At 52.6% G+C, this 14,341-nt stretch overlaps 1 protein-coding gene across 1 annotated transcript in view; it reads left to right on the top strand.

Annotated features, from left to right (window-relative positions):
- The window catches only part of LOC111845786 (teneurin-3-like), a 301,519-nt gene that overhangs the window by 265,908 nt on the left and 21,270 nt on the right, over positions 1 to 14,341 (top strand). The window contains exons 27-31 of the mRNA XM_072707755.1: positions 1,589 to 1,805; positions 5,081 to 5,200; positions 6,268 to 6,529; positions 8,566 to 8,833; positions 9,955 to 10,098. Coding sequence (XP_072563856.1) covers positions 1,589 to 1,805; positions 5,081 to 5,200; positions 6,268 to 6,529; positions 8,566 to 8,833; positions 9,955 to 10,098 — 1,011 coding nt within the window. The remainder of the gene's footprint in view (positions 1 to 1,588; positions 1,806 to 5,080; positions 5,201 to 6,267; positions 6,530 to 8,565; positions 8,834 to 9,954; positions 10,099 to 14,341) is intronic.

Here is a 14,341-nt window from a genome sequence, read left to right on the forward strand (position 1 = left end):
CAGTGTTAGCCCATGGGAGAGTGGTAGCCCATAGAACAGTGTTAGCCTATGGGAGAATGGTAGCCCATAGAACAGTGTTAGCCCATGGGAGAGTGGTAGCCCATAGAACAGTGTTAGCCTATGGGAGAATGGTAGCCCATAGAACAGTGTTAGCCCATGGGAGAGTGGTAGCCCATAGAACAGTGTTAGCCTATGGGAGAATGGTAGCCCATAGAACAGTGTTAGTTTATGGGAGAATGGTAGCCCATAGAACAGTGTTAGTCCATGGGAGAGTGGTAGCCCATAGAACAGAGTTATCCCACGGAACATTGTTAGCCCTTTAGAGAGTGGTAGCCCACGGAAGAGTCTTGAGTCATGGTCTGATCTCTAACCTCTAGCAGGGTCAGGGTAGGCTGGGGCACCCCTGCTAAAGCCTGCTTCTTTCCACCCCGAAATAATGAAAAAATCCACCAGTCTCATATTGCATCCTGTGGTGTTGAGTTTTCCCTGTCTTCCACCAATTCGGACCCTTTGTGGTAGAGACCCCCCCCCCCCCAGCACAAACGCACTCACGCCCTGTCCTTCCACATTACACTCTAGTTCTCGCTTGTCTGGCAGCACCGTGGTGCTCAGTGGCATGATGGATGTTGGGGGCAGAAAGCAGGGGGAGGGGGTATTTCTGAAGCAGCGTTCTGCTCTGAAGGAGATGTCAGCTCTTGTATCTTTTTTGGCTGCGGAGGGCCCCGCCGTACATTTTCCTGAAGGATGCTGGGATTGCACTCCCCGCACGCAAACGTGAGGCACACCCAGGCAAGCAGCGCTCATGTGAGAGCAGCCATCCTTCACAAGCTGCTCAGTCCTACCAGAGACGTACCCAGAAATCCACTCCCAGTCTCCCTGTGTTACGGAGATGTTTCAACCAAGTTTGTGTAAAGGCCTACAGATTCGGCCCCCTCCCCCATCACACGCAGTGAAAATTAGATTTGCAGTCCTCCTCAATGCAAATGGAACAGCCCTGTAAAAAACCTGTGTCCCGCGGATGGGGATGTCATTCGCATGCCGCTTTATAAACCTCCCTCCCAGACAAGCACTGGGTTTTTATAAACTAACCAAGACGAAAGGCTCCATTTTACGAGGTATCCAATGGATTTTTACTGGGGGGGAAGCAAAATGATTCTACCACAAATATTTCTCCGGTGATGAAAGCCTGTAGGTGGTCGAAACATTTGCTACATTAGCACTTTTTTTCCCAGTGAACAGCATCATAAATAAATGATTTTGTAATCTGTTCTGAGTTTTTTTTAACGGGCCTACATTTCATTTAAGTGACCGAAAATATCTTTTCACGATGGGCGCTTAGATCTTTCTAGATGGCACTGCTGGAGGCAGTGAAGGTAGCCTCACTGGGCGCTGAGGCGGACCAGCCTGCCTCACAGGCTGAACATCGGGCATCTCCATGCTGGAGGTCAGCTGCTCTGAAACAAACCTGATGTTCTTTGTCCCTCTGCCCATTCAAGCTCCTGCAGTAATCTGTCTGACAGCTACTTGGGAAAGTTTCAGGCCAGGTGCAAGGGCGCGTCCTCACCAGCAGGTGTCCTCACTATTGCAGACGGCCTGGTGGACTGCATGGATCCCGACTGTTGTCTGCAGAGCTCGTGTCGCAGCCAGACCTACTGCCAGGGGTCTCCTGAACCCGCTGAGCTGCTCGCCCAGGCCCAGCCCTCGCTGACTCCCCAGGCCGCCCGCTCCTTCTACCAACGTGTCAGCTTCCTACTGGGGCCTGATGGCAGTCATGTGATCCCCGGAGAGAACCCCTTCAACCAAAGGTACGGACTACACCTCCCGCCTGATTATGCATGGCTAACATGCTGTTGTACCTCTTCGCACACCATAAATTTAAGTGCTTAAGGATTCCACAGAGGGACGATCCCAGGACTTGAATAGTGAGCTTTCAGGTTACAGTTCTGTGGTCTATTCCTAACCATGTGTTTTTAAATCCAAATCGTTTCTGTAAAATTCAGTGAAGTCAATAGGACTGTGTTTCCCAACCTTGTCTCCGGGGACCCGCAGACGGTCCACGTTTTTGCTTCCTCCCAGCTCCACAAAAACATGAACCATCTTAGAGTCCTCGATGACCAGGTTGGGAACCACCTCAATAAGAAACATTTTCTTCAGTGTATTTCACTGGTCACCGATACATTTCCGTTCAGTATTGTTCTCTGTGTCTCAGAGAACCTGATGTTATATAGGGGCCGCTGTGCGCTAGGGTACTATAGCATGATCGACAATGTCGCGAAAACCAGAATTATTAAGTTTACAGACAATGCGGTGCGGTTCTGTGATGGAATGGTAAGTGTAGGAGTGTGTGAGCACCCCAGTCACGTCCTTCCTGTAATCCAATCAGAGGTCATTCTCTCGCTATTTTTGAGAGTGGGACTTGGGAAAAGTGGTCATCTAATAGTATTGTAGACACTGGGGAAATGTGGCAGGCTTTTTCTGGTCGTTATGCAGTGTAATGTTCCACCGACAAGGTCAGAAAGTGCCAGTGCGACTACACTCACGTCTTACCTTGTCGCTGCAGTGCGCTTCATTAGAACTTCGCAGGCTCATCTCTACCGTGCTTTTTGTATTAGGCTCGTCTTGTTTCCATCAGTCCGTTAGCCAAATTCATCTTCGTCTTGTTTTTCTAGCTGTTCACAATCTCATCTTTGTTTTGTTTTCTTGCAGACGTCTGTTTTGCTTTGTTTTCCGCTCGGTGCTCACCAGCTGGCCCCTCTTGTTTTTGTTAGCCGTTTGTGGACTCACGTCCGTTTGGTTTTTGTTTTTGTTAGCTGTTTGCGGACTCGTCTGTTTGATTTTCGTTTTTGTTAGCTGTTTGCAGGCTGACCTCATTGCTGTCTGCTGCTTGTGTTCTTTTCTGTGGCTGCCTTGGGAGCTCGGTTTCACCCAGTGGAAAAATGGACATAATCATTCCGTGTGATGGTGTATCGACGCAGCCGCAGTACCAACACGCCAGTGTGCACCAGCCGGCTCTTTTCGCTATTTGTTTAGGCACTCGTCTCCCTAATCAGCACCAACCTCCAACGCTACGCTCGGTGAGCAAATTCACAGAGCAGTTGTAAAATCTTCCCCCAACTTAAAAAGCTTTTGCAGCAGCGCCGAAGGCCAGCTGTATCCAAGCCCACAATCCCGCCCCCCCCCCCACACACCCCACCACTGCCTCACTTCTTGAGGAGCATGATTCTGCTTATCTTCAAACAGAAGCGGAATGAGTGTGTAATTAACACCTTGGCCTAAGTGCATGAGAATGTTTCACATCAGAAACATGAGAGATGGCCACATACGTGTTATGCAGTGTGCAAAGGCTGTCGGGGAGATAGCAGAAGCCAGGACGGGACACGTGTGCCCCACCCAGCCCCCCCCCCCCAGCTCACCAAATAGCATGCCGTAATCTGCTGCTAAGTATCAACTTCCACTGTAAAGGCCACTCGCCTCTTTGCACTGCTAACCCCCCGTTCCTGAGATTTGAGGCCTGCAAACGATGTCTTTTGGGAGCGTCCGCTTGGCCCAAGTAGCCACGTTGAGATGGAGACCAGTGGCTGTGGGGCAGAGACACCCCTGTCACGCCAGAGCAGGAGACCGCCGGGCTGAAACATTCATATAAAACTGGGCCATGCGTCCTGAGACACGAGGCACCGCTGGGCCCTGTGGTCCTGGAAAGGTCTCTGAACAGGGCCTCTGTCCTCTCCTGGTTCAGCATTACTACAGGACGCTCTCAGCCTATCCTGTCCTGGATCAGCATTGCAACGGAACGCTTTCTGTCTGTCCTGATGTGTAAATTCATGTAGAAACATGTTGAACGGCCTGGAATCCGTTTATTCAGGGGGCCTAAATGAGTTTTAAGGTGCACACCCTGTTTATTCTGGTGCCATCAAGACAAACCTGAAAAAATTACATGTATGGTCCTTCAGAGCAAAATATACGTCAATCACATGAAGGAGCTGTTCTTTGGACAAGAATTTCTTCTTCTGAATGGATGAACAATGCTCCTTCCTGAAATGGCAACCTGTCTGTTCAGCCTGGGGTGCTGTGTGACCCCCCCCCCCCCCACACACACACACCCCCCCCCCCAGCTGTATGCAGCGTGCATTGGTACGGCGCCTCACACCGCCGTCTCTCTCAGGAGCTGTAAATGGCTGCACACCTCTGCTGGAGTTTTTCTTCTCCTCTCTCTCCAGCGCCTCTTGATTCATCGGCGGTTCTTGTTTTTATTCCTCTCGCGGTGGGCGTAGACGGGCCAGCCAGCACAGCGTGTGCCTTTACATCTTCCTCCAGAGCGCCATCGCCCGCAGGCTAGGCCGACAACAAACGGCCGTCCTTTCAGAGCACAAATTTATTTTGTTAGCGGCATGTTTTCGTTTTTCTGGCTGTACGCGGGGATCAGCAGATCACGGCTGTGAGTTTCTCTGAGACCCTGAAAGCACAATCCATAGAGGATTGGAGGGCACAGTGATGGTAACACGCTGAGGGTCCATTAAGGCCAGGCTGGGTCACATGCTACGGTGGCTAAGAGTGTCCATACAGAGCCTCCGGTCTGCTGACGGTGACGGATGTCAAGCTGAAATGCTACAGGCAGTCTGTGGCAGCGTGGGGGAAGGCCACTGTCCGAAACCGTCGATCGCTTTGCTCCCTGCTTTACGGTCAGTTTGTTAGCAGGTTGAGTCTCCCTTTGGGTGTCAGTGGGTGAGTTGAGGCACGTGCATCCGGCGAAGCCGAGGACTGATGTATGTTACAGTATCTCACCAGCCAAGGATCAATCGCAAGTCAGCAGGGAGCCGGCGGCCGATGTCATCTGAGAGTGCCGTCGTTCTCGGTGCACTGTGTGTGGATTAAAGATGGGGGCTCAGAGCACCAGGGTAGCCAAAAGAATTTGTCCTTGTGTGCCGGTGGCTGTGTCTGCATGCCTGCGTGTGAGTCCGCATGATTCCCGTATGCGCTGGAAGTGTTTCCGCTAAAGCAGCTGTGTGTAACACCCCTGCTGACCTATAGGGAGTGGATACTAACAGTTGGGGTGGCTTCAATGTCTCTGCCCCTCCCTCAGCCTGGTGTCCATCATCCGAGGTCAGGTGCTGACAGCAGATGGGACTCCGCTCATCGGAGTCAATGTCTCCTTCCTGCATTACCCGGAGCACGGATACAGTATCACGCGACAGGACGGCATGTATGTACCGCCCACCGCACACGCACACGCACACACACACATACACGCCTGTGGCTCTGTACCCGATATTACATGGTATCCCCACACTCCACTGACCTCACCGGACAAACACTATGGCCCCCACCTCTCCCATGCCGTATGTGCCGCCTATAGGCTGAATCTGGCATCCCCAGCCCCTCTTCCCCACGGTCTCCCCGACGCCAGGGGGCTGTCCCTGCCCACATGGCATCCCGAAACGCGCGTGTCACCGCTGCGATGGTGGACGTGTATCCCGCGGCCCAGTTACAAGTGCTCCCAAAATGGGGTAACCCGATTCCTTCATTATCAGCGTGCTTAATGCACGGACGCGACGCCGTCCCCCACCCCCCCCGCAACCGTCGCATTTGGGCCGAGAGAAATGCAGGCTTAAAATGACCCGTTTAAAAATTCATTGAATTTACAAGGACGACATCAATCAGCAGACGAGGCGCTTGGTTCTTGTTGCGGAAGCTGCGCTGTGGTTTCGCACAGAGCCTCATTTGGACCACGGCGCTCCAGAACATTCCTGCGGAGTGTAAGCGGAGCTGCCGGCGCTCCTGCAGTGATGGGTGGGGGTGTGGAGAAGGTAAACAAGGGTGCGTGGGGTGCGTGCTGACCTGTGCTCCGGACGCGCTGAGGCCCACTGCCCGGCAACTGGTGCCTAATTGCCTTGGCGCGGGTGTGCCGCAGCGGTGGCTAAGCAGATGGCGAGATGGACTGGCATCCAGTCCGGTGCGAGCTTGCGGCTGCAGAGGCGTGTCATGTCCGAGCTTATGCCGAGCCCTCCAGATGTTTCATCCCCAAAGGCTTTCTTTGATGGAAGATGTAGGGAATGTGTCCAGATAACCGTCCCCAAGCCGCATCCTGTGTCCAGCGTGGGGTGGACGGGGGGGGGGCAGCTGGCTCGCTCTCAGAGCCTGAGAATTACAGATGTGTGCTTCTGGCTGAACAGGAAAACAAACAGAATCACACTAAACAGAACGCCTCTCGGGACATCTCGCAGAATTCCTGTCTGCACGTCATCGATCTCACAGAACGAGTGTTTACAGGTTCGACCTGCTGGCCAATGGCGGCGCCTCGCTGACGCTGAGCTTCGAGCGTGCCCCGTTCCTGCCACAGAGGCGCACCGTGTGGATCCCTTGGGGCGTCTTCCATGTCATGGACACCCTGGTGATGAAGCGTGAGGAGAACGACATCCCCAGCTGCGATCTGAGCGGCTTCGTCACGCCCAGCCCCCTCGTTGTGGCCTCGCCTCTCTCCACCTTCCACAGGTCGTCTCCCGAGGACAACCCCTTCCTCCCGGAGACGCAGGTGAGATTAGAGCACATGAATCCCAGGATTTGGGAAGTTCAACAGTAAATTCCCTGATAGATTTCCCTGGACGACTGTGGTGTCCAGAATGGTGCCCCCTTCAGGTCAACTCATAAACAGGCACCTCTCAAGTACCCATTCATATTTCAGTAATTAATCTCAAGCATGTGGGAAGTGGTTTCAGTGTTGTTATGTGGCCACCACCAGCCAAACCAGTACCATCGGCATCATGAACACTGTGCTCCTGTCAAAATTACAAAAATATTCCCACTGCTTTCCTGTAAAGCCGAAGTAATCCGTTCTTGTTTAATTTCTTTTTTGTGCATGAAATGTTTGTATAATTCCCAGGTGACAGCAGTTTGGTCGTCTCTGTAATGTGGGCTTGCTGTACGCCAGAGCAAGCGTAACTGCCACTGTGTTTGGGTCGGGTTCGTGTCACAGAAACGCGGCCTGGAATGCACACGTTTATTTCGAGGTGTCGCTGCCGTCCTGCGGTACGTCAGCAGGCTGGTGCGTCTCGGGATTTTACTACCTGGGGCGGCCTGTCAGGATTTCACAGTCGCTGCTCATAAATATTCAGAATCCTCTGTACCTGGTGGGCGGATGCAGATGTGAGCCGTGGACCCGCCTGCCCCCCCCCCTCCCCCGCAGGCCCTCCCGCCCACCTGCCGGCCCTTCCTGCTCTCAGGTGTCCAAGTTCCCCATTGTTTTGTGGCGCCCATTAGACAAAGGAGGATAGGAGGATGAAGCACTTATGGAAATCTGTTTGTGGACGTTAAAGGTAATGGTACTTCTGTAAACGGAGACCAGAGCATGGGAAGGGGTCGGGGGCCTGTCGGACCACGTGCCGCCCCCAGGGGGAGAGAGGTGCAGGGGTGACAGGTGTGCCCACAAGACGAGGGCGCTGCACCACGTTTGATTGTGAGGGTCTTCCGCTCCGCTGAATGGTTCTTTAATTGGAAAGCGCCCCCCCCCCCGCCTCCTCTGTCAGAGTAAGATAAACATCGGGGTTTGTCAGGGAATGCCTGCAAGCACGCGGCCTTCTGCTGCCTTCACCGACACCCCGCCCCAGCCCGCCTCCTCCTCCTCCTGTAGAATCACATGTCCCCTTGCCACAGGGTGTTTTGCCCGGTGCGGGAGGGGGTGGGGGGGGGGGTTATGGGCTATTTAGCAGACACTTCAGGAATAGATGGAGAGAGACAAACAGTGCATTTAACTGTGCTGCCGTGGTGCAGCTTTGCCTGAGCATATGGCTCCGCATCCACCTCTAAAGGGGACTGACCCCTGGGGCTCCGCATCCACCTCTAAAGGGGACTGACCCCTGGGGCTCCGCATCCACCTCTAAAGGGGACTGACCCCTGGGGCTCCGCCGGTGCCATCCACCCTTGATGGGGGTGTGTGTGCTGTCCCGAGCGTGCCATCCGTTGGCAGGGGTGTGCCGTCCCGTGCGCATCGCCTGCCGATGTGGGTGTGCTGTCCTGAGCATCGTCACCCATTGGCGAGGGGGGAGCCGTCCACAAGGTGTAGCCCGTCAGCAGGGGTGTGCTGTCCCTAGTGCGTTGCCCGCCGGAGAGTGTGTGCTGTCCCGAGTGTGTCGCCTATCAGTGGGGGTGTGCCATCCCTGGCACGTCACCCGCCGGCAGGGATGTGCCATCGGGGGGTGCCGCCTCAAGTGCGTCGCCTGTCCAAAACTCTAGCCCAAAACTCCATTGGAAAACTAATATACATTTGCTGTTTTAAATATATATTTGTATATTCTTTTTTCTTTGAAAGAGAAAATGAGAGACTGATGTCTGTGGGACATTATTTATATTTAAATATGTGTGTTGGAGGCATGGTAATATTCCCTGGCATTAAGAGCCATGGTACACGGCTTATTTTATTTAATTTTCACACTGAAATAATGTAAATTAGAGCAGGGGCCCCCAGGTGTGTCACACTGATGTGAGCTGGGGGGGGTTCAGATGCTGATTTCCCTGTGCTCTGTGGGCGGTCACTACTCCAGCCTGAATCACCTTCCCGTGTCTTGTGGACAGGTCCTGCAGGAGGAGACGGCCATCCCGGGAAGTGACCTCCACCTCTTCTACCTGAGCTCACGGGCGGCGGGCTACAAGGCCGTCCTGAAGGTGACCATGACCCAGGCCACCATCCCCTTCAACCTGATGAAGGTGCATCTGCTGGTGGCTGTGGTGGGCAGGCTTTTCCAGAAGTGGTTTCCCGCCTCCCCCAATCTGTCCTACACGTACATCTGGGACAAGACTGATGCTTACAACCAGAAGGTCTACGGCCTGTCGGAGGCCGTGGGTGAGTCCCCGTGTCGTCCCGCAGTCCTCCCAGGCGGCCACGAGCACAGGTGCCAGCCAGAAAAACCCCAGAATTATAATATATTTGCATGTATTTTTCTTATAATTCATTGGGCAGATGCTTATGTCCAGAGTGACTTTCAGGTTAGGAGCAGACAGGAGCAGGAGGTGCAAGAAAATGTCATCAGTCAGGTCCTATGCAGAGACGGGTAAACAAACCCAGCCAGTAATTAGTACAGAAGGAGAGAGAGACGGATACTGTACAAGCTGATGCTTCTCTCGGTTTGTACCGTTACGCCATGCAGGTTAGCTGGACACACATTCAGAGCTGTCAGAGAGGTGGCTTGTGGGTATTTTCTTGAAGCCCCCCACCCCCCCCAAACGGCCTATTCTTGACGCCTTGCGAGTCGCTGCTGGCAGCCCGCGACGCTAATGGGCCTCAGCGAGGAGCAGTCGGCTCTGTTTGTTCCCATATCTTCATGGCCCCCGTCCCCACGCTGACAGAGCACTCTCACTAATTCCGACCCCTACATTTTTCCCAGAATGCAATGCACCCGGTTCAGCAATCTGACGGCCGTTTCGCTCCTAACCCAAGGTTGTCTCGGCTAAACGTTTCTGACAGTAGACAGCCTAAGGTGGTATTTTTACTCGGGGGGTCGTCAGGAAGACAATGCCTGTGTGCTCCCCCCTTTAAAATAAACGCGGAGTAGGCGAGCATGAGGGCCGCAAGGTTGGGGTCCTTTTTACTCACTCCCACCCGGAAGGGGAAAATAGCTGTGGAAAGCAGCTTTTTAAGATGGCAGATTGTGTGCTGATTGGAAGCGGGCCTCTTCTTCAGGCAAGGTGAGCGCGTAGCTCTTCACGTGGCCTTTGCACCGTGTTATTTCCGGATGCCTTACACGAGGAATTCTCAATCCCGCCGAATCCCAGCGAGGATATTGATTGTCCTGGCGCGTCGGGCCGTCCTCCTAATGCTGGCGTCTGCAAACGGACGCGCTTTTAAAAAACGAATCGCCGCCAGCGAAAGGGGGGGGGGGGGCAAAGTCACCCCTGTGTCGGCATGCAGAGTCTCAATGGGGTAAACACACAGGCACCTCACCCCCCCCTCCCGTGCCATTGCAGTGTCGGTCGGCTTCGAGTACGAGTCCTGCCTGGATCTGATCCTCTGGGAGAAGCGGACGGCCGTCCTGCAGGGCTACGAACTGGACGCCTCCAGCATGGGAGGGTGGACACTGGACAACCACCACATGCTGGACGTGCAGAACGGTGAGCGGCGCGCTCGCACATATTAATCTTGATTAAAATTATAATAACAGCAATAAAAACACCAGCGGAAGTGACAAACGGCACCGATGTCTATACCGGATTTAAAAATAAGATGGTAAGAAAAATGTGGTCTGCAGGCATATTTCATCTTTATTGAATGAATAAGCATTAATAATTGAATGCTGAGCGGCTGACAGAATGGGGCGTGCCGTAACGCTCACTGCACCATGATCACAGTACGTCATGTGCAGTGTGTAGAGAGGGTGTCAGCAGACTGGCCACCTGCAAGCTGTGGACAGCCAGTTGCCACGGGAACACTGCGTTCAGGACGCCACTGTGACGGGATTGTGACAGGTGGGGGCTCCTCAAAGCCACGGGTGTCTAATTGAATAAACAAAATGATTGGTGCTTAATGACAGACCGTGTGAGGCGGTACAAACGGATTGGTAATGGGTGACAGCACCAGTGACCGGTGACAGCAGCAGAAGCCCCTGACTGAAGCCCGGAAATATCCTAATCGGCAGCTTCCGAGGAATTCGGTTTCCGTGGGTATGCGGGGGGCTGTTCTGCACGTGCCGATTGGTGGGATCCGCGACATGTCCGTCACGTGACCCGCCCTCCCCCCCTTTCTGTTCTACTTTTCCTCTAGAAGCCGCAACCTGACCGATCTAACAGAGACATAAATCTGCGCGGTCAGCCACGGAGGTCCTCAAGCAGTAAACCCCCCCCACCCCACACCCGGACCTCCCCGGCTTAGTGCCAGTTGTCTCCGGGATTTTGGGATCCTTTAATCTCCAGAGCACCCCCCCCCCCCCCCCCCACAATAAATAACTCTCACGGAGCTACACCTCAGTGACATCTGCGGCCCTCAGAGCAGGTCCATCCCTCAGCCTGCAGTGTCCCAGCAGGCTGTGCGTAACACGGTAATCGCTCCTCACTGCCAGCTCCCTGCTGCTCTCTCCCGCTCGGACCCAGGACCGCAGGGCTGAATATATATTTCCTTTCTATATATATTTTATCATTTTATCATAATGTATTTTCTACCATATGTATAGTAGTGAAAAAGTTTTCATTAGGAACACTGAAATCCTGCCCATAAAATAAAGTTATTAATTTTATTATTAATATCTGGGTCATTTTATGTTATCTGTTAAAAAAAGAAAAATCCAAATACGATTTGAAATTCACCGGATACATCAAACCGGGGCCCCCGTGGGAAAAAGGCGAAATAGGAAATTGGAATGAATGAGTGGCTGATAGGGTTAATGTCATGGTAATTATGGTGAGCGCGCGATGAGAGCGCGGTGAGAGCGCGGTGAGAGCGCTGCAGAGCTGACCTAAAAAGCCAGCCGTGAAGATTCCCTCTGTGGGTGCGTTAATGGTGGGAGCCGCTCGCTGGCTGGCGGCCGTGTGCCGTGCCGGGTTTACGGGAGTGCCCGCGTTCGGGGACCGCCGTCACGGGACCGGCGCAGGTCGGTGGCATCATCGTCAGGCCCACGGCAGCGGCCGGCTGGCTCGCTCGTTTGTATGCTAATGAGCACCTGTTCATTTGCATCACATGACCTTCATCGGAGAGCCGTCACCTGATCCCAGCTCTCTGTCCTTTGGCTGGGGCAAATGGACACGCGTTCCGTGATCTTTGCCAGCAGGCCTCCTGGTGGGTTTTTTTTTTCCCCCGTCATCCCTCCCTTGGAGTAGATGCCAAGCTTGTGGTCGGTGCCAGCCTCATGTGACACACCTGCTGTCCTCCAGGGGGCGCCAGGGCAGGGAAAAGCAGCTGTCTTCCCGCCTATCACCCACCAGGGGCGGCCGGTCTCATGTCAGACCTTCAGCTGAGTCCTCCCAGAACCAGGATCTCAGTATCCAGCAGGATAAGGGTCAACCCCCCCCCCCCCACCCCACCATGCAGCTGAACTCCTCCCAAGCATTCTGATGTCAGGCCAGCCCCCGCCCCGCGCCCCCCTCCTTTCATGTCCCCTTATCAGAGGGGCTCAGAGACAGCGTGCCATTGGCGGAAGGCCCCGATAATGACAAACGCAGCAGGTGTCCCCAGACGCCCCAAGCGGAGTCCCTGAGAGCCGGGCCTGTGAAGGGGCCCCGATCTGCCGGCTTTTCCCCGCCCGACCCCTCAAGCCCCCTCCATGCCTGCGTTCCTTTCATTCCCTCCCCATCCTCCTTTGCGGTGGAAAAGGTGCAGTTAGCAGACACCGGGCTGCTGCGTCCTGCGTCCCAGAGATTATCCGAGACTTCAGGGTGGTGGGGGAGGGGGGGGGATTCGATATTTGCGTGAGGCTCCTTCAAACTCCAGTTCCGGCTTTTTACTGGGGCCCCCAGGGGGGAGTGTTTGTTCATTATTTAAATCAGATTTAAGAAAGTGCTCGCTATTTCATGAAATATTTATGGCAGATGTACTTAGAGCAACGTTAGGTATGATAAGGGAAAGGGGGGGGGGGTGTGCAGGGGGAAGCGGGCCTCACTGTCACCCCACAACAGCGGCACACGCATATCGACGCTCTTGTAGGGTCACATGACCCCCTGGTCTGCCGCCCGTGCCGGGCCAGCACACCAGCTACAGCCCGCAGGAGCAGGAGGGAATCCCACAGGCGCAAGACGCCTGCTGAGTCGGTGAGCCTCTTCCTTTCCGCCATCTTTGCTTTATTTAAATTCCTCCCCTGCACACTATCTCAGCTCCAAAATGGCAGCTCCCTCCCCCTTCAAACAGACACCTCCCCCAGTGACACGTGAAGGGGTGCGCTGTCCCGTCCCGGCACCCCGCGCTGCTGTCGCTTCACTCTCGTTGCGCTGGCGTACTCCCCAACACGGGCTGGACACGGTAGCGCACCCCCGCCCCACCCATCAGATGGAAGACACCCACAAACAGAGAATCGATCGGACAAGGCGGGGGGTGTCGCACAGGAAGTGGAGGGGGATAAGGTGATAGGGCAGGTTTGCTGGCGTCGGTGCCGCCATTGATCTAGGTAGTAATTAGCACGGAGTTAGCGTCTCAGATACCAACATGTTGCTCAGTGTGAATAATTTAACACTCTCAGCATGTAGCTGTCCTTTGAAGTCCCCTCTTTGATGCCCCTACCCCCACTCCCGCCCCACCCAAAAAAAAAAAAAAAAACTTCCTTTTTGCGGTGGTACTTTAGTGTTTATCTGTAATGACTTTGGCTGTTCGGACCGCCCCGCGAAGGGGACGGTCATCGGAGGGGGTGACAATGGCTCGCAAGGCCGCCGCCGCGACCCAGATACCAAAAAAAAAATGCCTGTTTTTCGTAGGTGTGCTAAAAAATGAATGCGCTAAGGTACCATCTGCCGCTGCCTGTGACTGTCAGGCTGTTTTTGGGGTTTTTGGGTGACGGCTGTTGTGAGCGCTGTCATTTGTGAAATATTCTGTCTCTGGCGTTTTTGCACAAAAAAGAAAATAAAAACAATTATTTCCACACCAGTGAAAAATAATCAAATTGTACAGAGGCTCTAATTTCTGTGCAAACCAGTGGACTGATGTGGAAAATTATTTTGAAAAAAAAGTTGAACATATGCTATTTATGCTGTAAATGGTTTCTCTTGTTTACAGTTTGTATTTTATGGTTTACATTACTAATACTATATTTTTAATGTTTCATTTAAGCTTAATTATTAAAATTCTTTTTAGCTTTTAGCTGTAACTTAAAGGCGTAGAAACATATATGTTTTTATTGTGACAAAAAAAATAATTATCATTATGCTTATTAAATATGCAATTTAATATTTAATAATTATTTAGTTGTCAGTCATTCGTTTCTTAGTTTTGCCTAAAATGAATGTTTATTGGAAGAATAGATTTTTTATATCTTAGAGCTGCGCAGCTGAAATTTAAGCTTTCATTTTTATTCACAGTTTCCCTCTGTGGGGGAAAAGTGAGACACGTTCGGATGCTGTTTTTTTCTGTTCCTGCGTTCGATTTTTTAGCGGAATCTACCGGAATACATAAATAAATATAGAAAGAATACGTGTGTACACACACGTCCCATATTGTATATTAATATTATGCCGTATTGCCTCCAACTCAAAGGGATAAAAACAGAATTAATGTGATGTAAATGTGAAATTATTATTTTTAAAGAAAAGCTCACACATTCGAAATCATGTCTAGATCATTATAAAGAAATTACAAAAAATAGTATCCACCACACTTACCAACAGCTCTGAATTATCTGGATAATAAGACAGCGATTTTTCTGTAATTGATAATTACACT

The sequence above is a fragment of the Paramormyrops kingsleyae genome, chromosome 25, assembly GCF_048594095.1.
Source record: "Paramormyrops kingsleyae isolate MSU_618 chromosome 25, PKINGS_0.4, whole genome shotgun sequence".
In the NCBI taxonomy this organism is placed as follows: Eukaryota; Metazoa; Chordata; class Actinopteri; order Osteoglossiformes; family Mormyridae; genus Paramormyrops; species Paramormyrops kingsleyae.